This window comes from Aspergillus heteromorphus (genome assembly GCF_003184545.1).
Source record: "Aspergillus heteromorphus CBS 117.55 chromosome Unknown BO70scaffold_1, whole genome shotgun sequence".
Classification (NCBI taxonomy): Eukaryota; Fungi; Ascomycota; class Eurotiomycetes; order Eurotiales; family Aspergillaceae; genus Aspergillus; species Aspergillus heteromorphus.
In genome coordinates this window covers 777,908-802,643 of record NW_020290406.1, presented here as the reverse complement: position 1 = coordinate 802,643, position 24,736 = coordinate 777,908, and the positions used below count along the sequence as shown (strand labels likewise).

At 51.6% G+C, this 24,736-nt stretch overlaps 8 protein-coding genes across 8 annotated transcripts; 6 read left to right on the top strand and 2 right to left on the bottom strand.

Moving 5' to 3' along the window:
* Positions 1 to 716: 716 nt before the first annotated feature.
* BO70DRAFT_367418 (MFS general substrate transporter) lies at positions 717 to 2,991 on the top strand (the record flags this gene model as incomplete). Its single annotated transcript, XM_025544562.1, has 2 exons — positions 717 to 775; positions 1,470 to 2,991. The coding sequence occupies 2 exons, from the start codon at positions 717 to 719 to the stop codon at positions 2,989 to 2,991; spliced, it is 1,581 nt and encodes a 526-aa protein (XP_025403945.1).
* Positions 2,992 to 4,340: 1,349 nt separating this feature from the next.
* Positions 4,341 to 5,001, bottom strand: BO70DRAFT_357342 (aegerolysin family protein). The gene is made up of 2 exons (XM_025542011.1): positions 4,882 to 5,001; positions 4,341 to 4,805 (listed from the first exon to the last, which is right to left on the bottom strand). Exons 1-2 carry the CDS (start codon positions 4,971 to 4,973, stop codon positions 4,490 to 4,492), a joined length of 408 nt encoding a protein of 135 aa, XP_025403944.1. The 5' UTR covers positions 4,974 to 5,001; the 3' UTR covers positions 4,341 to 4,489.
* A 1,852-nt stretch (positions 5,002 to 6,853) lies between these two features.
* Positions 6,854 to 9,172, top strand: BO70DRAFT_391625 (TPR domain protein; the record flags this gene model as incomplete). The annotated part of the gene is made up of 4 exons (XM_025546230.1): positions 6,854 to 6,961; positions 7,035 to 7,510; positions 7,559 to 8,266; positions 8,320 to 9,172. 4 exons carry the CDS (start codon positions 6,854 to 6,856, stop codon positions 9,170 to 9,172), a joined length of 2,145 nt encoding a protein of 714 aa, XP_025403943.1.
* A 2,288-nt stretch (positions 9,173 to 11,460) lies between these two features.
* BO70DRAFT_327191 (DJ-1/PfpI family protein) lies at positions 11,461 to 12,705 on the top strand. Its single transcript, XM_025540687.1, has 2 exons — positions 11,461 to 11,636; positions 11,696 to 12,705. Exons 1-2 carry the CDS (start codon positions 11,615 to 11,617, stop codon positions 12,352 to 12,354), a joined length of 681 nt encoding a protein of 226 aa, XP_025403942.1. The 5' UTR covers positions 11,461 to 11,614; the 3' UTR covers positions 12,355 to 12,705.
* Positions 12,706 to 14,418: 1,713 nt separating this feature from the next.
* Positions 14,419 to 15,629, top strand: fgaMT (4-dimethylallyltryptophan methyltransferase easF; the record flags this gene model as incomplete). Its single annotated transcript, XM_025541620.1, has 3 exons — positions 14,419 to 14,687; positions 14,790 to 15,523; positions 15,598 to 15,629. The coding sequence occupies 3 exons, from the start codon at positions 14,419 to 14,421 to the stop codon at positions 15,627 to 15,629; spliced, it is 1,035 nt and encodes a 344-aa protein (XP_025403941.1).
* A 1,451-nt stretch (positions 15,630 to 17,080) lies between these two features.
* BO70DRAFT_402039 (cytochrome P450) lies at positions 17,081 to 19,268 on the top strand (the record flags this gene model as incomplete). Its single annotated transcript, XM_025547003.1, has 10 exons — positions 17,081 to 17,273; positions 17,376 to 17,560; positions 17,621 to 17,750; positions 17,822 to 18,045; positions 18,125 to 18,270; positions 18,329 to 18,541; positions 18,604 to 18,680; positions 18,747 to 18,903; positions 18,968 to 19,007; positions 19,089 to 19,268. 10 exons carry the CDS (start codon positions 17,081 to 17,083, stop codon positions 19,266 to 19,268), a joined length of 1,545 nt encoding a protein of 514 aa, XP_025403940.1.
* A 1,198-nt stretch (positions 19,269 to 20,466) lies between these two features.
* Positions 20,467 to 22,346, bottom strand: BO70DRAFT_391621 (cytochrome P450; the record flags this gene model as incomplete). The annotated part of the gene is made up of 6 exons (XM_025546229.1): positions 20,467 to 20,641; positions 20,707 to 20,873; positions 20,955 to 21,065; positions 21,125 to 21,259; positions 21,335 to 22,053; positions 22,115 to 22,346. 6 exons carry the CDS (start codon positions 22,344 to 22,346, stop codon positions 20,467 to 20,469), a joined length of 1,539 nt encoding a protein of 512 aa, XP_025403939.1.
* A 476-nt stretch (positions 22,347 to 22,822) lies between these two features.
* Positions 22,823 to 24,220, top strand: BO70DRAFT_402038 (putative O-methyltransferase; the record flags this gene model as incomplete). Its single annotated transcript, XM_025547002.1, has 3 exons — positions 22,823 to 23,077; positions 23,134 to 23,652; positions 23,723 to 24,220. The coding sequence occupies 3 exons, from the start codon at positions 22,823 to 22,825 to the stop codon at positions 24,218 to 24,220; spliced, it is 1,272 nt and encodes a 423-aa protein (XP_025403938.1).
* Between the last annotated feature and the right edge of the window lie 516 nt (positions 24,221 to 24,736).

The following is a 24,736-nucleotide window of genomic DNA, read 5'->3' as shown; positions in this document are numbered from 1 at the left end:
AGCCGTCGTCGGGTAGACGACATGGAAATACGGTCTGGGATCTGGCTATGTGGTCCGGTTGCTGCTATTCACTGATTTTAGGAAATCTCCACCAGCAGAGAAAATACAGACCGATTGAAAACAGAGGTTGTAGAGAGAGAAAGTATCACAGTCACACACCCGAAGAAAAAGCACGGAAAATCTGACGGTGAGATCTACACGTCCACCACTGCTGGTACTGCGTTAGAAAGCTGGGGGATGGATGATTTGTTAATCGTGGACCAACACGGCCGACCAACGACAAATCAGCAGAGGAAAGCTCGCCGTCCGAGCTCTCAGACGAAATATTGCACCGGAAAGCCCAGAGTCCGGTGATGAGATTGAGTCCGCGCAGTCTAGTACTCGGCCGAAGAGAAGACAGAAGACAGGCACAGGCACGCCCCGCGGGTCTGCGATGTTGCGCGTAGCAGTTGCATGGAATTTCAACAGAATGATCTTATGTCGGGTAGGTGCAACCGTGCAACCTTCCTTCCACGGCGTCGTGACACGATCGTGATGAGATATAAAGCTGGGGTTGAGCCAAAAAAATTGCGACGACTATAGGCTTTCTGATGCGTTCTAGCCCTCAGTATTCCACAGCTTGGCGGTATTGAAGGGTTCTGTTTCCGCTTTGCCCTAATTGAAGCCATGGTTAAGGCAGCCAGGCTGTCTGGGGATAATGAATCCACGTTGACACAATGTCAGGGAGAAATTCGTCTACAGAAGAGGCAAAGATGACTATGGAAAGCTTGGAAAGGTATGTCTCTAGTCGAGACCGAGCTCCTCATGGCAAGAGTGCGCAATTACATGTTTGACCGAATAATCCCAGTTGAATATTGCCCTGACCATCGAGTATAACCGAGACGGGATGCCCTCGCGCCCATTTCCTAATATAGCCATCATTATGAAGACATTATTACCATTTTCTCTGCCTGGTCACCTGTCCCGATCAGCCATTTTCTTAAAGGCTCGCCTACGAATCAGTGGATCTGTTGCTCTACCATCAACCGAGTGCGTGAAAATACCACCTTCACTACTAGGTCTATTATGCTTGCGCAGCCCAGATATCTCCCTAAGGTTTATACCCAGACAAGTAGGACAACCTGAATTGTCTTTTTAATATACGCGTGGAGACTACTGCGACAAAAGGAGGACTTCTCCCATATTCCCTCTGAGCCTCTGAGCCTCTGAACCTCTCTGAAAGGTGACCATAGTCAACAATTTTCGACTACCAGCATGGATTTCGATTTGGAAGCCGCGGTTCTCCATTCTTCCACAATGGAAAGCGCTCGAGCTCAGCAGCTCAGAGCGCCGCAGCATCCCACAGGTCACTTCCGACCTTCTGCACTGCCAGACGACAATATCGATAACGGCAAAGCCAACGAAGCCCACAACGAAGTCCTGAGGATCACCGGATACTGCTGGGATCTGATCTGTACAGCCCTTTACAGCCCATCGCTCACATGGGCTCTGATCTGCACAGCCCTTTACAGCACATCGTTCACGTATGGTCTTGTCATAACCATCACCGCAGGCATACAAGGCTCCGTGATCGAGGAGTTCTCTGATGTTGCTTCGCTCGGTTGGATCGCGGTTGGCTTCTCCCTCGGATCAGTGATAGCGATCCTCCCCTACGGAGCCTTTTACAGGACTTTCAACATGAAGTGGGGGTATATCTCCGGGCTCGCGATATTCCTGATCGGGACTGTGCTCTGTGGTATTGCTCCAACCATGGAAGCCTTTATCGTTGGCCGCGTCTTGGCCGGTGTTGGAGGATCGGGCATCTACCTGGGAGCTCTGAGCTACCTCGCGGCTCTGACAACTGATCGCACACGAGGAATATATCTCAATGAATTGAGCGCCGCCTGGGCTATAGGTGGTATTATGGGCCCCTTAGTGGGTGGTGGCTTGTCAGTGTCCATGACATGGCGATGGGGGTTCTATCTCATCATCATCATCGGGGGAATCACATCCCTAATATCTCTTTTCTTTCTCCCCCAGACTCACCTAATGACTGGCAAATTGGTCTGTGAATGCGCGCTTAGCCTTGACTACGTGGGGTTTGGTATCTACATTGGCATATGGGTGGCATTCACCCTGGGTTTCATGTCTGGTGGGAGAGTTTGGCCCTGGAACGACGGCCGAACCATTGCCTCGATAGCGATGCTCCTCCTCCTCCTGATCATCTACAGCCTGCAGCAATACTTCTGTCTCTTCACCAGTCCCAAGAACAGATCTTTCCCAGGCCACCTCCTCCGATCGTGCGACCAGAGTCTCCTCAACATCGCGACGGGATGCTCCAATACCGCGATGTTGACAACGTTCTACCTTTCGATCTACTTCGAATTCACACGGAACGAGACCCCCTTCAAGGTCGGGTTACGCGTTCTGCCCTTCCTCTGCACCTACATCGTCACCAGCTTCATCGCCTGCTTGCTGGTCCACATTATCAATCGCCACATGCCAATCTACTGCGTCTCAGGGTTCCTGATGGTTGTTGCCTCCGCGTGCTTTACGTTATTCCTCTCGCCATCTACCTCAACAGGTGGTATCACTGGAATCAGCATTGTCATAGCCGTCGGATCCGGTCTCACATCCCAACTGGGGTACACCGTGGCCAGCCTGAAGGCATCAACCAGAGAGGACAAACTCAACGCAGTTAACCTGCAGAACCTTTCCCAGATGAGCTCCACCGTTATTTGCCAGGTCATCGCGAGCCAGATCTTCCAGTCGATTGCAGCTCGCAATTTAGCCCGTGTTCTGGCTCCGATGGGATTCAGCCACGTGGATATTCAGGACGCGGTGGTGGGGACGCAGAGTCGGGTGTTTCAGTCGCTGAGTGGAGTAGAGCGAGAGCAGGCCGTTTGGGCGATCACCGAGGGCATGAAGCGGCCATTTTACATTGTCCTGGTTGGAGGGGGCGTGGGGCTGGCTGCTGCGCTGTGTATGAACTGGAAGAGGTTGTATAGGTAGGTAGGTAAGTTGCTGTGGATATAGTTGCTTTCATGAGAATGAGAGTGAGAATGAGGACTGGATATAAAGTTATGCACGATGAGGTGGGGCTGGCTTGCTGGGCTGGCTGCGGGTGATTTTTCTGTATTTGAAAAGGGTTTCGGGACATGGATGACCGTTGAAGTTTACACTGGAGGGAAAACAGCTCGTTTAACATTACGCTCTAATATCTAAAGATATCCCTGCAGTCCTATTTATTTATTTATCATCACAGATGATGGGAAGAGTGTAAGAGCCCAGCAACAGTGTATATAAAACACAAGTACTTTAATATCCATTGTCACCTGTTGACAAGAAAAAAAAAAAAGAAGCTAACTAGTATATTACCTACCAAATAAACAAACAGCTCTTCGATACCCACCCACGTATATATCCCCCAGGGAGTTCGGTGTCATCAGTGGGGCCAATTGGTCAGCCGTGAGGATATTCCAAAATATTCTACTTCCATGTTTGGCAGATGATTCTTATATCCCAGCTTGAGCTACAGTTGAGATTAGGGAAGCGTGGCTTGCAAGGTAGGTGGGTAGGTATGGATAGGGCTTGGTGGTTTTGGAGTGTTGGATGATAAGTACTGCTTGGCTGGAAGATGAGTGATCGATGGTTTTATGATGGTTTGCTTTTCTTTCTTTCTTTCTTTCTTTCTTTTCTTTCAGTATTGCTAGATACTGTGATCAATATATCTATGGCATATTTGACTTAAATATAATAGTTACTGTAAGCTGTGCTTGTCTTTTCAATCCACACTCTGTAATGAAAACACTACAATAGACAAGGGAATTACCTATATTGAGACATATGTGTTTTTGTTAACAGTAAAGAACGGAGCTTGTTAATTACGGGCATGGTAACACCTATTTTAGCACTTGATGATGGATTTGTTCCTTCGATTTGGAGCTTCTTGGATATATGCCAGGCAAGATTGCCACACTTTCTTTACTCTCAGTTTAGACGTCATTATCAGGGTTGACTGTGGTCCTTGGCTATCCACATGAAGGGCCTGTAATAATTTAACGGAGACTTATATACTCAGTCGGATGGTGGCAGAGTTTATGGAGAGACGGGGTGGAAACTTAATTCATAGCGGTAGGGATGGGATGCTGCCTGCCACCCGGTTTTACTGCTCCCGAGGGTTTTGGCTATGCTACGATGCTAGTACGGTAAATCTGCCATGATAGTAGAACTGTCCATATGCTTGTTCAATATAACTTCCAAAATAACAGATAGATAAATAGATAGATAGTTAGTTAGTTAGTTAGATAATATGCCAAATCCCACCTCCCCTACACCGATCGTAATATGCATGCACGCGTCTCCGAATATTCATCCCATCGCATCCCACACTCCAGAACCACTCACCCAAAGTCGAGCAAACGACAAAAGACAGAAAAAAAAAAGGAAAAAACACTAACTCCTTCCCATGGGCAGCCCAGCTGCACAACGAATATCTGGGGCCCTACAACTACTGCTTCTTGCCCTCTGAGATATCGATGTAGACGTGGCCCAGAGGTCCGACCTCTGGGCTCCATCCCCCATGCTCGATCCTATACTTGTCACTACTGTCCAGCACCTCGACCAGGTTGGCCAGCTCGCCGGTGCGGTTGTCCCAGTGGAGCTCGCAGATCTTGGACTCGCCGTGGAACAGGTCCAGGCGGCCCTCGCTGCCGCGGCGGCCGCGGGCGCAGATCTCGCCGACGCCGTAGGAGGGGATGGTCACGAGGTCGATGTCGTCCTCCGTGAGGGATTTGGAGCGGTCGTCGGGGTTGTGGAATTCGCCGCTGGAGGAAGAGATTGATGGGTTAGCTGGATAATTGATAGATGGGATAGGATGGATGAATGGATGGATGGATATACCCTTCGATGACACAGTGACGGACGGAGATCTCTCCGCTCTCCAGGTGGTCCCGGATATGAAAGGAAACCCACGATGAGTTGTAGTTATCCATGGTGTCAGAAGCAGAAGTAGAAGCCAATGGAAGGACTCGGGGGACTATGAGAGATGATGAGTGGGTGGGAAGTGGTATATTGTATGTATGTAAGATGCTTGATGCTGGATGCTGGAGGTGCAATGATCTGATGAGTCTGAAGGAGAGAGGGTGTCGAAGGGCAGCGATGGGCGGTATTTAAACCCCCCTCGTCTCCGCCCTGGAGAGTCGGTCGTCTAACACCGGCATCGATCCAGCCCTCGCCAGCGAGTGGGGTGACTCGCACACTGCCCGCGAGCCGATCTCTTGCTGCATCCAGTCGAAGAAAGCCGTCATATGACGACGCGGTGGTACGAGGTGGTTGGCTGGTGGGTGGGCTGATCCGCGGATTCGCCCAGTCTTGACTTTCTGGGGCGCGTTTTGCGGGGGTGGGCCGCCTGCCCGTCTCCCATTGGCCGTCGCCCTCCCAGAGTGGTTACGTCATTGGCTGCCGCCCCTTCCAAGCTGGGCTTTCCGTCCTTCCGGGGGGAAAATACGCCCGCTAGTATTTTAGGTATGGTCTTGCAATAGTGACAGCAATGGCTTAGCTAAGGGTATAAGGGTATCTGAAAGAGAAGGTGATAGCCTGAGGGTCATTGTGCCATATACTTGAACATATAATACGTCGGTGACATCAAAAGTACTCTGCAGCTGCAGCACAGCACCGTAATATTGGATGATATGTCATCCGGACATGAAACATGGCCAAACTCTCAATCCTGGTCCGTACAGGCTACCCTTGTCGTTATTCGACAGTCTGATACCTGCGTGTGAGGGGAGGGACGTGGCAGCTCCATAATGGGTGGATTTGTTTCCACATTCTCTGCTACCTGGCAAGTAGGGGAATGGTTTGAGTACCGGAAATATTATCCTTCTCTGGATGCTGTGATGAGTGAGATGGTCACCGAAGTAAAAGGAGGATTTCCCGCCCGTGTCTTACAGACTGATACCGGGTTGAGACGGTTCACCTGCCTTCAGTATAAGAGAAAGCTTCGTGAAAGCTGCAATCCTGGTACTAGCAGCGAATGGCCAACAGCATCTGGGGGATTTCACAAAGACGGTTGACGGACGCGTTTCGGAAATTAACAATCAGTAGATATTTTGAAAGTTTGTAACCTGCCGGCATGGGAGTACTGCATGTCACACTCGACTATGCCACACTTATACCTCGCCGAGAGATACTTCACTTCGTCTCTCAACATATCAATGAAGTCCGATAAAACACCTCTGGATGGGAAAGAAAAGGAAAGCCCCTTCCCGCTGCAGGGGGCTCCTGCCAGACTGGGCAAGATCCTCCCAAGCAGTCCGATGGACACGTGACACCTTCTCTGCCCTATTCCGTATAGCTTCATCTTCCTCCGTTGGAGGGGAACGCTACGGTATGGGCGGAAACGGAACATATACGCGTGTCTCCAGCGAGGCAAGAACTCGATGCCTCGACGCTTCGACGTTCACAAATCAATCGCGAAACTCGCAAATCGTACACACAGAAATTGCCAATATGATCGACATGGAGAAATGAAGAGTGGTATAGGGATACAAGCGCATCCGAGTGAGTGAATGCCTCGCCTCCAACAGAAAGGAGAGCCCCGAGGACTTGCAGGGGACTCATGTCTGGAGTCACATTCACCAGGTGGAGTGAAGAGATCGGAGATCTCAGGACTAATTCACTTCTTTTGTTTACGCGCAGGCAACCTCCTATGGATCCCCAAGGACGCGCAGCCAGTTCTCCCCCCTGGCCCGTCTGCTCTTTCTCGCCCATCTCACCTCTGCTTTCACGAATATCAAAGTCGACAGTCACTTTCCCGGAGAGATTCCCTTCCTGAGAGATCAGCCTGCAAGAGGTGAATCGTACCGGCAAAATGGACATACATGAGCCATGGCTGGTTAATAAGGCAAGGGTGCTTGAAGCCGTAGCCCGCGATGACCAGATAATCCAGTCGCGCAAATGCCAGCGACCCCAGCCAAGAGTGAGTCAGGATGAACCGCATGCTCGGTTCAACATCAAGACAGCCCTGAATGTTCACAGCTGAGACTTTCCAGTTTCGTCCGTCCTGCGCTCCCCCGCCCTACCTGCCATGTGTAACCCCGTTGAATGGGCTTCGAAAGGCCATGCTCCGCGATCTCTTCCTCGAGATTCATCACCGAGGGGTCTATGTTCTTGTCCGTACAATCGAGGTAATTGGTAAAGAGACTGCCGTCACGATGCTTGTCGAGGATGAGCAGAAGACCGCCTTTCATCTGAGTATTTACAACCAAGAGCCCGGGGCTTTACATGAGACCCTTCGGCAAGGTACAGTTATGATTGTGAAAGAACCCTATTTAAGGTCCAAGGCGACTGGAGAATACGCCGTATGTGTTGACCACCTCTCCGATGTTATCTATCTGTATAGAGGGGATCAGCGAGTGCCATCGCTCTGGCGATTGGAAGTGTCACAGCAGTCGGATACTGCGCCGCGATGGGAACAAGTGGGCAATGGGCTTTCCAAGATGGGTAAGTACTATAACGCCATGGAGTGGTATGTATCTTTCCTATCACTGTTGAGAGCGCATCTAACACGTCGCAGCTATGTCAATGGACTTCGTGTCTCGACAACCGAGAGTGAAGCCTGGTCCTTCAAACTCAACCTGGCACTGGCCCTCATCCAAACCCAACAGTATGATGCGGCTATTAAGCACCTTGATTCCGTTCCTGAATCGTTCCAATTGGAGAAAGCTCTCTTTTGTGTATATCAAGCATTGTACGGCCTGGAGAGATATGAAGAATGCTACGAGGCCCTGAAAACCATTCGGATTCGGGGTCCCAGCACCGTCCAGGTGGAAAACGAGTTTACGAAGGTGACCAGTCGCCTTGCTGAGCAGCGGTACGGCAGGTACTCCTTCAAAGACCTGCAAAAAGAGGCAGAGAGCCATGATCCGCCCCTCCTGGACCGTGCCACCTACATTGGCCCCGTGGCTGTCCGCGCCGCCGGCTCCCGAGGCCGCGGGTTATTCACCACCAACGCAGTCAACGCCGGCGACCTGTTGTTCTGCGAAAAGGCGTTTGTCCATTCCTCTGCTAACACCAGAGATGTACAGCGCAGAAACGGGGTCCTGCTGCTGGCCAACTCGGAAAGAAACAATGTGTGCATGGGAGAACAGGCGTATCTGATTTCTCTCCTTGCCCAGAAACTGTATCGCAATCCCTCTCTGGCTCCGATCATCACAGGCCTCTACCACGGCTCGTACATGACTGTCGATGTTACTGAGATAGATGGCACGCCAGTCGTGGATACGTAAGTCTTCCCATCTAATTCGTTTAAACCCCGTTGGCTAACGATGTGTCTAGGTTTCTGGCCGAACGGATCATCACTCTCAACGCCTTTGGCTGTCCACTGTCATCCCGAAAGAAATACCTCAGGGCTATCGGCATCGAATCCGATCCCCAAACCGGACCCTTTCCTTTCTGTGGGCTCTGGCCCACGGCATCGTACATTAACAACAATTGCAACCCGAATGCGTACCGCTCATTTATTGGAGACATGATGATCGTCCGTGCCACAAAAAACCTGCCCCCCAACGCCGAAATAACGTTCAACTATTTCCCAACGAGCGACGATAACTACGACGAGTGTCTGCATCGATTCGACTCCTGGAAATTCCACTGTCAGTGCGCCATCTGCACAGACGTCCAGGCCGCTGGAAAGGATGCTGTGTCCAAGAGAAAGGCCCTGACAGATGTCATCAACCGGCTCTTCCGGTCGCCCGAGCGACTTGACGCAAACAGAGTCAAGAATATCATCGTATCGATGGAAGCCACCTACCCTAGGCCTGCATCGGAGGTGCCTCGCATAAGCGTCTGGAACCCCCAGATGGCGCTTGGAAGGTGGTACCGGGATCGTAAGCGGCCGCTAGAGGCTCTAGACTGGATGCTCAGAGCACTGGAGTCTTTTGGCTATGTTTTCGATGGGGACATGGCGCGCTCGGGGCGATCGCTTGTGGTCCAGCAATGGGGCGTAATGGATCAAGCTCTCATAGGAGCCTGGCTGTTTCTGGCCGATGTCTATCGTGATATCGGATCGGAAGCAGCGGCGCAGGCTATCGTTTACGCCAAATTGTCTTACCAGATGTGTATTGGAGAGAGCGAAACCTTTGATGGGAGATTTGGGAGATCGGCAGCGGCAGAAGCAGCAGCAGCGTGAGGGCTTTTTTTTTTTTTTTGCTTTCTTTTGTTTGTCATGGGAGATGATGGGCGATTTGTTCGAGTTTACGCATTACATGCGATCCTGGATTAGCTGGACTTGTCAAAAGCAGAAAACGATCAAAATGTAACATCTCCTTTTCATCAAGTCTCTCTCTCGCCAGCTCACTCCATCTTTCACAAATAACCCCTTCTCCATGGGAAGGAAGTCCCCCGTAAGCCACGGATGCATGACCCAACAAGCCTGCTGCTGGTGCCTAACTGGACTCAAACTGACACCCGGTGTCCATCGTGGTTCCGACCCCATAGCCCTAGCTAGACTGCGGTTTGTCAGTGTGCCAACGAGCGACCGCTCCTTCGGGTGGCTGCTGCATCCCACCATCCATCCATCCATGGATGGCCAGGAGCTCTTCCTGGTGATCAGCCTGGCTCGGGAAAACCAACATCATCTTCTCCTCACACACCACCTGATCATTCATCAAAACATCACCAGCTTCCTGGCAACCTGGTACGATGAACCCGCCATTCAAACACTCCGACTACACCATCGGATGGATCTGTCCGCTGGGGGTCGACCAGTTCGCCGCATTGGAGATGCTGGATGAGAAGCACCAGCCACTACCTCAGGCACGAGACGAGAGCGTGTACACTCTCGGCCGCATCGGATCGCCGTCCACCGCGGCACCATCGCAATCTGGATGATCTTGGCGATCAGCTCGGCTGCATTACCGGGCTCGTTGTGGTAATTCCCACTCAGTTGCTCGTGGGAGTAATCGTTGAGCGGTCACCAGACCTCGACGCGGTGGGGGGGCGTGCGTGACGTTGTTCATCACTTCTGTGTTGAAGATCCCCGGCTCGATGAGGAGGGGCTTGATGGTTGGTTGGGGGTTGGGGGTTGGTAGGTTAGTTCTTTGGAGAGGCTTTCGATGGCGCCTGGTGGGTTAGTTTGTAGGTGTTGGCTTGCTTGTATAAACCATAAATCGTATCTGGGGGTATAGTATGTGTGAGTTCACCCACCCTCCAAAGCAAATTTACTCGCGCAGTAAAACCCCCCAGCGCCGGCTCCGCAGCAACACCCAACTGCGAGCTCATATAAATGAGCAGACCTTTCCCCCTGGCGCGAAAATGCGGCAACGCGGCGTGGGTCAGATTCAATGGTCCGTGGAAATTTGTATCCATGGCCTGCTGCATTTTTTTCTTGCCTGAATAAATCAATGATCAGATCACTATATGATCCGGCTGGGGCAAGCGTGCTTATGACGAAAACAAGGTGGAGTTCGTTCAATGTCTGCACTGAAGGTGGTGTTTTTGTGTTGGGGGTGGGTAAGAATCAGGTATGAAGCTGGCGGGGGGCCCTGGAGGACTGGCATGTCTATTTATTCTCATAATATACAACCTACCATTATAATACTTTATGGATAGGAAATAGAGTTTTCAGTGCAATTTACAGGGATACGGGACCATCGACCAACGTATCAAGCGATTCAACTAGACCTACACCCATCACCATCCTGAAACCACTCAGGGCTAACCCACAAAACCCTATTCACCCACCCTACCCCAGGACCACACCCATCCCAACTCTCCTGAAATAATCCAGCCCACAAAACAACCTCTCCATCTCGATTCAATTCCCATCGAGCAACAGCGCCGCCATCACCCGGACCTCAAACTAACCATTCATCCCTTTTATTTTCCGACAAATCATGCCCCGGGCTTCAGCCCCATACACGTCCCGTAGACTCTCCGGTTGCTTCCACACCAATCCCAGCTTTCTTGCATAGCCATTATGAACATCTGTATAAAAGGCTACTATATCACGATGTCAGGGATATCTCGGACGATTCTACGCCTTTTCACGGACATCTATGAGCCCGAGACCGAGTCCAGTCTATTTAGATTGCAGTCGTCGATCCAAATATTTAGTACCTACTTTCGGAACCGGTTCCGATTTCCGAAGTTGAAGGGCGTGAAATTAGGGCTTTGATTTTATGCCGGTTTATAGGGACGAGAAAACAGGGTAAGAAACTGCACTTCCCAGGATATATCTAGACTAGATGGCTGGGTCAAACAATCATGGACATCAAGCCCATCTAAAAGATAAAAAATAATCGCAATTTGCACAAGAATAGGCTCCTGTCAAAAATGCCAGCATCCCTGATGATAGCAGTGAAATCCCTTTGTTGTACATGTCGGATCCTTCCCATTTCCAAAGCCCGCAAATACCGGGTGACTCACCACGATGCGTTGTCCGCCCTTGGAACCCCAAGCCCTCAATCAACCCCTCATCTTGCCTCGCGCATCTACTCCCAAATATGCTTGCTTCCTCGTCCTCCTAGCGATCATCTCAGCACCGTGCTAACCGGGTCATTATTATAAAACTTGCACCGTACATAACACAAAAGTATAACGATATACCAGCATCTTATACTCATCGTCCATCATGGCAACCGAATCAACAACTGGTCTGCAATCCCTCCGCATCACCCTCACTCTAAACACCACCCCACTAACCCATCACCAGACCAACCCACCTCCCCCCCGCTACGTATCGGCGTCGCCCTATTCCCAGGCTTCCAAGCCCTAGATGTCTTCGGCCCCCTCGACTGCCTCAACATTCTCTCCTGGACACACACCAACATGAGCATGTCCATCCTGGCAGCCACCCTCGACCCCGTATCCACCCAGATCCCCGAATCCCCACACACCATCGGCCAGCACGTCGTCCCGACCCACACCTTCTCCTCGCCCCCACCCCTCGACGTCCTCCTTGTCCCCGGCGGCCTGGGCACCCGCGGCTCGCCCCCCGAGCTCCTCCAAGTCATCGACTTCATCCGCACCGTCTACCCGAGCCTGAAGTATCTCATCACCGTCTGCACCGGGTCGGGCGTCGCGGCGCGCGCCGGCGTGCTGGATGGTCGGCGCGCCACGACGAACAAGCTCGCCTGGAAGGAGATCACGGCCCTGGGGCCGAATGTGTCTTGGGTGCCCAGGGCGAGATGGGTCGTTGATGGGAATGTGTGGACTGCGTCCGGTGTGACGGCGGGGATTGATGCGACCATTGCGTGGATTGAGGAGGTGTTTGGGGCGGAGATGGCGTTGGAGATTGCGAATGGCATGGAGCATACGAGGCATACGGATCCGGAGGTGGATCCGTTTGCGGATTTGTATGGGCTGGCTTAGGCTGAGGGGGTGGGGTTTTTAGGGTTGGGAAGGAAGGGTGTTCTCTGCTCTTGGGTTGGTGTTTGTGGTTGAAGGGGGATTGTGGAGATTCGAGATTTAGGATGTTAGTGGGCAGGCATTTGAGGGTATTGGATGAGGTAGTTGGTTGCTGGAGTGTGAAATGAAATGTATACAGGTCTTGACTACCGGGTTGCATTTTCTTAAATATCCTATTAGTGTTGACCTGTGTGCTTTGATGTTTTGATGCCGACAACGGACGACCCCCGAGGCAGAAAAAGAAACTTCCCGCTTTGGTCTTCCGAGAAAGGGCTGACAGATGTTAATACAGCTTCGTGAAACCTATGAAGAGAGCTTTATACGTTTTACGACTTTTGAAAGAGGGAAAGAAAAAGAGTTCTGATGGTAAATCGAGAACTACCCACCCTGGTCTTCCCGAGAGGCCATCATACCCCCCCTGACAGATTCAACTACTAGTATGGAGTACTACGTAGTGCAATAGGGCTGTCTTCTACAGCTTCAGCTACGCCACCCCAGCAAGATCGCCAGCCATGTCCGGTTTATACAATGCCGATAGACCCCCTTTCTCAGACGGATGAGGTGAATAATGACGCAACAGGTTCTTTCTCATCTTTCCCCCTTCAAGTACATCGCACAGCATGATCAGGTGAGCGCTACACGACATGAGCCATGAGCATTGACATGTCAGCGGTTGAATGTCTCACCAAGGTACGCACATCTGCGTGTGAACTTCGTAAGCTCTGTTGAGGAACATGATATGGCTGGCTGAATATGAGATCTTGTAAAGACATTCTTTGATCATCCGAAATTGAAGGTGGAACTTTCAATCGGTAAATATCATAATAGAAAGGCTCACACAGTGAGGCTTGCTTCTGATGATCTACACACCAACTTTTACTATCCCTTGTTGAGTACATTCCTCGAACTGCAGTTGAGCAGCATGGTTAGTCAAGGCGTGTACTGCAAAGGTACAAGTCGGAAAGAGTCATGATGGTGATTAAGGGCAGTATAGCTGGGTTAAAACGTCATATGATCTATAGACCACGTCAAGTCACTCTCAGGCTACACCGAAGTATAGCCCCTTGGCTGCCGACTTTACAATTCCCCGAGAACCACTGATGGCAGAAAACTTTCTTAATCATATATTCTTTCGAGGCAATGAATAGAGTAGCTAGCATAGTAGGGACTGGAATGAAGTGAATAATTAATCCTTTAGTAGATCTAGCTGTATATGGAAAACAACAAAAATATGGGTATCATCAACAACTGCCGGTAGATGGACCCGGGGAATTAGATTATGTGGCCAGACAGAGGGTGTACCCCCCCCCTCCCCGCATTCCTCTATTAAACTTGGCAGAGCTCTCGATCAACTATTTCTGTCTGGTTACAGTTAGGGATATGATGCTGTGACATACACACATAACGATTCTCACTCTTGAGGTGAATGGGGCACAGACAGAGACAGAATCCAGCAACACGTAGCACCTATGGGACCGCGGTATTGATCTGAAGCCCATGATCCCCGAGGTCGCCGAGCTCTGCATCCCCGACTGAAACAGGACGCCTCATTTAACCCAGTTATAGCTCGATGCTAAGGCGATCCGCGTGAAAGGGTACCCCAGACCTGTCCAGTCTTCATAATTGAGCTCCTTGCGTAAACCCACCAACCAGCCAAGCCAAAATCCCGTGCATGTGATGAGACAGTTGACGTCGAACCCGACGCTGGGAGGTATTCTCTGCTGAAAAACAATTAGTTCCAGACTTGCGCAAGTTGTCGTTTACAGAGGCAAAAAAAATATGTACTCCTCAACCAAAGTCTTCGGCATTCGATAGAAGCCCTCTCTCTCTAAGCCCCACCGAGTATCGATGGCTGCGACTGTTTCTTTCCTTGCCTTGCAGAAGGAGGACTTGTGTACTTCAAATTAAATCATCTGCATTCATGAACGCCCATTGCGCAGTTGCAACTTCCCGAGCTTTATATATTGTCCCCTCATAGCAGTGGTACCGAGGTGATTTTCTTCATTGAGATTCTCCGCTTCCATCAAGATGCTTAACCAACAGAACATTATTGATATCCGCGCCGCCAAGGTGGAAGACACCATCTACTCGGCGGTGGTGGATGGAATCCAAAAAGATCCGCGCACACTTCCCATCCTTATTCTCTACGGAACAGAAGGCTTGCAGCACTGGGACAAGCACTCCCATGCCCCTGACTACTACCCTCGGCATGAGGAGCTTCACATCCTCCGGACCCAGGCTCATCTCATGGCCGATACGATTGCGGACAACAGCGCCATTGTGGATCTTGGCAGCGCGTGAGTGGTGCTTTCTTTTCCTTTCCCTTTTTTTGCTTTTCATTTCTTTTATCTTTTTTTCCCCTTTCGCGTCCGAGACAGACCGGTTGACCGATCCCACAGGAGCCTGGACAAGGTGATCGTGTTGCTCGACGCGCTGGAAGAGCAGAAGAAGAACGTGACCTACTACGCCCTAGACCTCAGCTACGAGGAGCTGGAATCGACTCTCCGCACCCTGCCCACCGACAAATACAGGCATGTCCAGTGCGCCGCACTACACGGCACCTTCGAGGATGGGCTCGAATGGATGAAGAACGACCCCCAGGCGAGCACCCGCCCTCACTGCGTGCTCTTCCTCGGGTCCACCATCGGCAATTTCTCCCGCAGCAACGCCGCCAGCTTCATCCGCAACATGGCAACCAGCGCGCTCACAGCCCAGCCGGACAAGAGCTCCATCCTGATCGGCATGGACTCCTGCAAGCTGCCCACCAAGATCCTGCGCGCGTACACCTCGGAAGGGGTGGTGCCGTTCGCGATGGCGGGTCTCAAGTACGCGAGTACGATCCTCCGCGACGGCCAGGGGGACGAGGCAGCCACTGCCATCGATGTGTTCCAGACCGACGACTGGTACTACCTCAGCGAGTACAACCACATCCAGGGCCGCCACGAGGCGTCCTACACGCCGCGCAACCGCGATATCCGGCTCGGTGCCCCCCTGGAGCATGTTGTCGTCAAGAAGGGCGAGAAGGTTCGATTCGGCTACAGCCACAAGTATGACGAGGCCGAGCGCAAGGCGCTCTTCAGCAATGCTGGGGTCTCCGCGATCCAATCCTTCACGGACCCCAGCTGTGATTTGGGTAGGTCGTTCTCTTTCTTTCCTGTCTCGGGCGTCTGACGATGAGTGGGGGCTAATCTGCGACGCACAAAACAGGCTTTTACCAGCTCAAGCTGCGGCATAATTAGAATCGGGAATGTGTGGGGGAGAAATATGCATGGGGCTGGGCTGGGCTGGGGGGCGCATGATGTCTCCCGCATGGCCCGCAAGGGAGCCGTTCGCGATGTCGTCCTGAGTCCCCGAGAGGAATAATATTCGACATGCACCTAAATATTCAGAACCCTTGCATGAATGAGTATTTCGGTTACACGTGGATCCTCCGCCACCACGTCAAGTAGACCGCTATTGCCTTCAGCCACCTGAGCGGGTAATTGCTTCGACCCGAGAATAGAACTCGGACAGATATAGGTATTTTTTTCGGACCATTATATCAATCAAACCATAAGATCCATTTGTATTGAGACATCTTCTAAAGTACGTAGTGTATGATGATGACTATTTGGGAGAGGATAGGTCCAGAATCGCAATTGGGGGTTTTACGATATTGTAAGGGGGTGGCTACTATTCTTAGAAAACGAACGCATTTGCCTTTTTCTTAAGGAAGTGTTGAAGCTCTTTAATAGTTTGCAAACATGTATTGGCAAAGGTATAGCAAAGCCTCAACAATATTTTCAAACATTTACAATCTTATTCAACTTGATAAAACAAGCAGTAGTCGTCATAACCTTTCAGCGGGCCTTACGGCCCGCTATGCTGGGGGTGTCCAGTACCCCAGAGAACCGTTGCACCAAAGCACATGAATACAAGTATCTTCAAGGATCCCTCGAGGTTCGGGCCGCTGTACAGAGTAAGCATGTAACTGACCATTTCCCCCTACCTACGGGGCATGGCTCACTCTCCCACACCGCTCGTATGATGACATTTTCGTGACGAATTCGCAAAGTGGATTGGCATTCCTGCACGGGAATAATACTACGTTTCTAGTAGATCGATTTGGGATGCAATAATGAAATGCAATGCGGGCCGCCCCTTGATTGCGACTACTTGCTGTATGTATGTATGACCAACGGTGATCTACACTTGCCAGTCATTTCATATGCAAGGCAAGGCTCGGAACCCCATCCGCATATAATCCTGCATCTGGACATTTTGTGTTTCTTCACGGACCCGCTCGCCCGTATGGTCGTACCACATACCTGAAGAGGAAGAAAGTAGTGAAGCATGGGATATTATGTTCTGCAACCCTCTGATATTATCTGATGTCTTTCTTTTTTTTTTTTTTTCCCTCTCTGTGTTTCCCACATTGAGAAACACATCCTCGCGTTGTGCAGTTCGGGGTTCGGGGTTTCCTGGACTGCATGCCAACCAGCCAGCCAGCCAGCCAGCCAACCACTTACTTACCTACCTTCGAGCTGAAACTACACCTACCTAGCTAAGTACGGAGTATCTTAAGGGGAGAGTGCAAGAGATGGAGATGGCCCGATAGTGTCACGTACTTAAAAAGCCAAAACTGCTTTCCCACTCCTGGTGACATTTCCGGAAAGGACACGTCCCTGAAGTAACACCAGGGCCTGAAAAAATGCTTCTTGTTTGGTCCTTGGTTTTGGGCCCCGTCGTGGTGGCTGGGATCCTCCTGTATCAGTCGCGTTCCAAGGATCCTTTGGCCAGCGTTCCCGGGCCCTTCTGGGCCTCCTTGACCAGGCTGTGGCTGTTGCGTCAGATTTATTCCGGAGAGCTTCATATGAGAGATATCAAGGCGCATGAGAAATACGGTATGTATGCGTGCTGGGATTCACTGTCACCATCACCATCACTATCACCGAGATTTATTTGTCCCAGGGGAAGGAAGTATTAACGCCCGCTGCTCTGTGTAGGACCCATATACCGAGCCGGACCTAAGTATGTCATCGTCAACGATCCGGCGTTTATCCATGAGGCGCACAAATGGAATCGGTCGGACTGGTTCATCACGCTCGATCCCCAGGTGGGACTGCAGAGCGTGGGAACGGCCCGGACGATGGCCCAGCATAATTCGCAGCGCAGAAGAATAGCAAGCGCGGTAGGTTATTTCCATCGGAGATTCTGAGCAGCGTGGCAGGAACTGACAAGACATCCACAGTACAACCCGGACTCGGTGTACGAGTTGGAGCCTTTGCTGGATCGATCGATACAAGAGTTCATGGAGGTGCTGTCCACAAAATTTGCCTCCAAGGGCAAAGTGTGCGATCTGGCGGACTTTATTCACTTCTGTGGGTACCTCCTCAATGGATTCGGAGTGGGCAGGAGGGTGTGGAATTAGCCCTAACATGATGTCGAATAGTTGCATTCGACGCCATCATGGATCTGGCCTTCAGCGACCGCGTCGGATTCGTCAAGGAAGGCCGAGACGTCAACAACATCATCGGCTCATTGACGGAGCTTTTCAACATCACCAGAATCATGACCACGTTTCCCGAACTGCAACGCTTCCTTAACCACCCCTGGGTGAACCCACTTTTGGGCTCGCAGCCCACGGATGACTACGGTCCTGGCATGATCAGAGGGGTGAGCATAACTCAACTCAGCACTAACTTCCTACGGACTGGAAACCTCGATCAGCTAATATTCTCATTTGCATCGGTAGATGGCAATCAAGGAAGTCCGACGAAGAGTCAAACACGGCAGCCCTCGTGAATCCAAGGACCTGCTCGATCGGTTCCTGCAGTATCGGGATGCCCAGGGGAAAGGAATCCCGCAACGAGAGCTCGAGGTCGAGGCTTTTACCCCCGTGTTTGTTTTCCCCTGGCCCTAAATCGCCCTAGACATTGTCTAACCACGGATTTTATAGCATCGCCGGTCCCGAATCCGTCGCTACCATCCTTCGCGTCGCGGTGGTATACATCGTTGGCACACCGCGGGTATACCGAAAGCTGATGGCCGAGATCCAAGCCGGAGAGGATTCCGGCCGCCTGTCGAGCCCCGTGTCCTTTCGCGAGACGAAGGAATTTGTGTTTTTGAATGCCATTATCAAGGAGGTCTTCCGTATCCATCCGCCGATTGGGTAGGTTGATTGTAGCACGCACTACTTCTTTGCTTTGCCAGACTGGCTAATACAATATGTAGAACGCCGTTCCCTCGCACCGTCCCACCGCAGGGCACAACTATCAGCGGCCACTTTCTTCCAGGGGGTTGCGATGTTGGTGAGTAGTTTAATATCTCATCCGGTGCAGCTACCCAACACTAACCGTTTCATTTCTACAATATAGGCTTCAGCATGTGGGCCCTGGGAAGAAACAAGACCGTGTTCGGCGAAGACGTGGATGTCTTCCGCCCTGAGCGATGGCTGACGGACCCGGAAACCATCCAGGCGTACGAAAAGGCAGACTTGACATTCAGTGCTGGGTTGACTACCTGTCTTGGGAAGTGAGTTCATTCATATCGAGAGGAGATGTTGGCTGCCCCACAGGCGAAACTAACCACTGTCTAGACATATCGCGCTCTGCGAGATCCAAAAGACTCTATTCGAAGTACACCCCCCCCCCCCCCCCCAAATATTGTTGTTGATGGATAGCTTTCCCGCATACAGCTGCTAACTGATCTTTGCCCAGCTCTTCCGTAATTTTGAGATCGACTTGGCGGATCCGCTGCGACCGTGCATCACCAACAATATCCTGACCTTCGTGGTGCACGATATGCTTGTCTATCTAACACGCAGGAAGAGGGAGACAGGGAAGGAGGGGGCATTGGGTGAGGAGACTGTAGCTGACGGCAGCCAATCATTTATTTGATTGATTTGGATGATGAGATGTGGAATGTTCTGCCGATGAATAAATTGAATCATGATATCATTAGCTGTTGGTTGTATATCTATATCTACCTCTGAGAAAGGCCTAGGGGGGATTCTCCTTTTGCTGCAATACTACCGGTCGTCATCCTGGGGTATCCGTAACTTCCACTCTTCCACTCTAGCTTGCCATAAGTCTCTTGAAATTTCCCCAGTCACATTGTGACAATAGCACCGAATTAGGCATTTGTACTAAGACTGCTCTTTGCGGTTAGCTATTGATAATTAGATATCGGTTCTCACCACCCCTTACAAAAAAGCCAAGGTATTAATTAAGTGACAATTGCAAGATGTCACCCGGAAGTTCTTTTCCAATTGATATTGATTATCGGAAAACGAACTCAGTCGGTGCCTGAGTGAGCATGGTGGCCAGAACGAAAAGCAAGGGGTGGGTGCTCATGACTAAAGTATGAGTCCGATGTAAGTAAATACATACGGAGTGCGCAGTACTTTTCTTGTGGTCTGGTTTTAGGAAACTCGCCTATTTGGCAATAACTGAAGTATCCATACTTGGATAATGCGTGGGGAAGAGCCAAGGCAGGGAGGGTAATGGGCCCTTTGGAACTTGGGTAGCTGTAATTGTATAAGGAAACTGTCTCGTAGTCCATTGTGAAACTGGACTAACCGGTTAGCTAGCTAGGGATATTTTCCATTGATGATTTTAGTTGTGGGGTCGCGGTTTCGGGCCTGGTGGTAGGATTAACGCGAGTCTGAAGAGTATAGGCGTACGGCATCGCAGCCCTGATTCCCTGGAGAGGCGACTGCAGTATATACTGAGGAAGCTAGGTAATCAGCGGGCTCAGCAGCTAATGGAATTCGATTTTTTTTTTTCGGTTTGTTTTACTTTCCACCGGGAGATACCAAGTACTTGGATGTGCAATCGTAGATCGATCACATCGGCACAAAGTAATACATGTGATGTACCTCACACAGGGAAGATCTCGATCCACGGCGGATTTCACCCCGTTGTATAACCCGAAACAAGGCAATGGAGCGGCTAGCCACTGATCGATCGATTGATAGTCCATCCGTCCGTCTGTCCGAAGCAGAAGCCCTCCCTTGCTTGCTTGTCTCCTCCACTGTATTCCCGTTTCCGTCTACCTCTCCCTCTACTTCAATTCCCCCAATACATTCAATCCAATTCATTCAACGACCTCGCCAACAACCTTTACCCTTACCCCGAGACTTCCCTTCTTCGGGGCCGCGACAAACGAGTCCCAATCGGGAAGAACATCGTCGAGAGTGGTTTTGTATAGCTCGAAGTCGAATCGGCGGATAAGGACCGCTAGACTTATGTAGATTTGGCCGTAGGCGAGACTGGATTGACTCGGTCAGAGTGATCGAGACAGATGAATATTAGTCAGGGTAGGGGAAAGTCATACTTGATTCCAGAGCATTGGCGGCCGCCTCTCATAAACGACGTGAGATGTCGGTCCAGCCGAAAGCCAGCCTCAGCGGCCTTGATCCATCGCTCTGGCTGGAAGGCTAGTCCGTCCGGGAATAGCTCTTTGTTCGTGTGCACGAACCAGCTGATCATGCTAACTGGGGTCTGGACGGATTGATGTTAATACTGCATGGCCACTCGGATCGGTGACTAGATTCTTGAGGGGGGGGGGAGGGGGGTGCTTACACCAGCGGGAATCATCCATTTCCCATATTGAAGCACCTCAGTGGGCGCGACTCTCGGACTGCGGGTCGTGATTCCTAGTTGGAGCCGGATTCCTTCTTTTACTACCGCGGACTATATGTGTGTGGTGGGTTAGAATGGTATGCAAGATGGCAACAAGACAGAGTTCTGACCAGATAAGGCAGCGACTCCAGTTCAGTCCAAGAGGGAGTAGACCTAGGCTCGGGCATGATGGTCTTCAGCTCGTTTCGCAGAGTCTCGAGCATCCGTCGATCGGCTAGCAAGTAATACAGGCAAATTTCCAATGACTATGAATACGCGACGGGACAAGGAGTCAGTGTGACGTGAGCCAGAAGGCCTTCCCGTGTGGCCAGGACACATACCTTGGCTGACGTCTCACTGCCGGCATGGATCAAGTTCTGGGCTTCGCTGTTGAGTCGCCAGGGCTCCTTTTCATGCGCAGGCAGATCGCTCTGCAATATGGCGTGAAAGACGGTCCCAGATGGTAGGGTTCCTTTGCGGTATTGCTGGCAAACGATGTCCGTCTGCTCGGCGATCTGCTGCTGCCAGCTGATCAAGAGACCCAATGTGGGCTTAACCCGTACGATGAGACTCGGGGGAATCCAGGACAGCAGGTCGTGAGCCCAAGGAAAGTGGCGCAGGAAGGCAGCTTCTTCGTTGGCGGCGGCCAGGGTCTGCTTCCAGTGGGATCCGAGAGAGTCGTTTTCCAGACACGGATAGCTTTCGCCGTACGCAAAGGTCGAGATGATCTCGATCGTGAGGCCCATCGCAAAGTGGGACACAGTCAGGGTATTCTGCCGCGCGATGCAGCTGGACAGGTAATCACATAGCCGATCGAGTTTCTGACGCATCACGGGCTCGAAGTGTCGCACGGCTTTCTTGGACAGGAAGGGAAGCAGGGCTGAGGCCCGGCGGTGGTGAAGCTCATGCTGCGTGGTAGAGAAGACAGAGCCCGGGGCACCGTCCAACTTGACGTACTCATGATCCTTGTCCCGGCGCTTGGTCGAGGGCGCGTAGATCTCATCGTAGTAATAGGGATCGTTGATATGGAGTTCTCGCGGGGTGATGCGCACGATGGGGCCTGCGATGGTCGATTGAGGTCAGAGGAGATCCTCACTCACTTGATAGGAGTGAGTACTAACCATAGACTTCGTGCATGCGTTCGATCTCCCACAGGAACTTGCCTCCTTTGACAAGGTCATAGTAGCACTCATACCAGCTGGTTAGCGCTGCAAGCCTGGGTCCTGGGAACTTGGCCAACGGATGAAAATAGAGCCGGTAGATGGCCAGTCCAACCAGATAGAGACAGAATGCAGCTCCAGGGATTACGACGAAGTCCAACCCATGGAGACGGGAAAGTTCGACGGCAAACATCTTGGACAGGATGAGGCAATCGAGCGCCTCTGGAGCCTCCCAGTGCCGGAGGACAGAATATAGGAACTTCAAATCTGAGTGCGTGGAGACGAAGGTAGTGGGGAAGCAACAAGACAGCATCGAGGGGACAGTGACTCCTGACTTCTGGTGTCACTTGGTGAATAAATCGGATTCCGGATGGCGTAATGTCTCAGCAGGCTCATGTCTGTGGCTTTCCTTACTTGGGCTGGGCTTTGGACTTCGATGCCACAGGCAAGGGGATGGGATATGCTGTGTATCCACTTCGGTCCAACCTGGAATGCCGGGTCACCCGCGAGGGGGGTTGGGTATGCGGGGATCCATTGAATGGCCTGCATACTGTGTATTCAGAAAGCGGCATTTCTGGCCATCAAATATCGAAGCACCTGAACTATCCGCTGAACCGGCCTCCTTGAAGCTTTACACCCTCCTCGATTGCAATATAGGAAAAGGTCAAGATGGGTTCGCAAGCACCCGATTCTAATATCCAATCTCTTGCCACTACTCTCTCCCGCAATGCAGATATTTTAGCCAGTGAATGGAACAAGGTCGGCCTTGGTGAATATTCACTAGATGACGAACGGGCACCTGTTGATCTCCCCCTGCTAAGCCCCGAAGGCTCCGATGCTCAAATCGCAGTGATATCAGCCGCGGAGCAGATCCTACGCCTCGCCCGGGGACCACTGACTCACCTCAACAACTACTGTCTTGCCGTGAGCGTCCCTCTCAGCTGGCACTGATCAAAGCATCATACTAACGCTTGACCCAGACAGGAGAAGTCGGGACCGTCAAGGCCCTGGTTAAACTAGGAATCCCCCAACTCATCCCCTTGGGCGAGTCAAGGTCCTATAAGCAACTTGCCGAAGCGACCAATGTCTCCGTGGCTTTGTTGCAGCGGTTGGTCCGATTTGCCCGCGTATGCGGGTTTCTGAGCGAAGACCAAGATGGCCGAGTCAAGCACAACGCCATGTCGGCCGTGTTTGTCAAGGACGAGCGCGCAGCAAATGGCGCTATCTGGAACCTCGAAGTTCCGTTCAATGCGTCCACCAAGATGCACGAATCCTTGCAGCTGGATCCGCAGGGTCAGGATCCCCATGCCTGCGCAGTCAGCGTGGCGTATCAGACCGAGGGCGCTGCTCGGCCTTCCCTGTGGGATATCAACGAGAGGATCCCCGGTCTGGACCAGAAATTCCACGATCTCATGATCTCGAGCTCTGCCTCTTCGCTGGAGTCGCTGGAGCATGTCGTTCGCGGGGGAGACTGGGAGAATATCGGCTCCGTGGTAGATGTGAGTATCCATCCAATTTTCCCCCCTGTACATAGAATCCCCAACTGATAAAAAACAACAACAACATTAGGTCGGCGGATCAAGCGGTCACGCAGCATTCGCCATCGCCGCGCGCCACCCGCACATCAAATGCATCGTGCAAGACACAAAAGCCGCCATCGCCACAGCCACCGAAACCCCCAACGTGTCTTTCCAAGAGCACGACTTCTTCCGTCCTCAGACCGTCGTCGCGGATGCGTACTTCTATCGCTACATCATCCATGACTGGTCGGACGACGACGCCAAACGGATCCTTGCGGCTGCCGTGCCTGCAATGCGCACCGGCGCCCGGCTCATCGTCATGGATATGATTACCCCGGAGCCGGGGACGGTGCCGTCGCACGTCGAGAAATATATCCGGGGGCTGGATGTGCAGATGCATATGTTGCTGGCTGGGAAGGAGCGCACCCTGGACCAGTTTCGGGGGCTGATTGCTGAGGTCGAGCCGAAGTTGAAGTTTACGAGCTGTGTTTGTCCTCCGGGAAGTGCGCTGAGTCTGATGACTTGGACTTATCGTGATGATGCGTAGAGCGTGGGAGGGGAATGGGGATATGTGTGACCTTTTTCTAATGATATTTATTTATTGGTCGCGAGGCATATATCGTTTGCGTAAGGCCTGGTTTGGCGCTGTTGAGAAGCGACCGGCTGGGGGGATTCTTCTAGGACATAAATCGTCAAATTGATCAATTTACAATCCGAAGCAATATTTCCAACAGATTGAATTGATAAGGAGTTGGTTGTAAGGTGAGCTACACTACAATAGTTACCTGCTAGCTCACTACGCAGCTTGAGTCTTAGGGCTTATACATTGTAGTAGTGCAAGATAAGGCTGTAGTACACAACAAAGAAAAATGTCACCGCGAATGTCGCCGATTGGCAAGTTTTGGCAGGGATCGGCCCCCAACTTTGGCCAGTCCTGCCAGCCGAGAGGGTTAGAGGGTGGGAAGTGTCCTTGTGTTTGGGGTGGGCAGTGCCATGGCAGGGCGACGCATTCACCGGGACTCATTCTGGCCGGACGAACCATCCAGGGCGTTGGGCGTGTTGC

Coding starts and splice junctions, on each gene's coding strand:
- BO70DRAFT_357342 (XM_025542011.1), bottom strand. CDS start 4,973: ATGGATAACTACAACTCATCGTGGGTTTCCTTTCATATCCGGGACCAC. Junction 4,806..4,881: donor CGTCACTGTGTCATCGAAGG/GTATATCCATCC, acceptor CTCTTCCTCCAG/CGGCGAATTCCACAACCCCG.
- BO70DRAFT_327191 (XM_025540687.1), top strand. CDS start 11,615: ATGGCAACCGAATCAACAACTG. Junction 11,637..11,695: donor GGCAACCGAATCAACAACTG/GTCTGCAATCCC, acceptor ACCCATCACCAG/ACCAACCCACCTCCCCCCCG.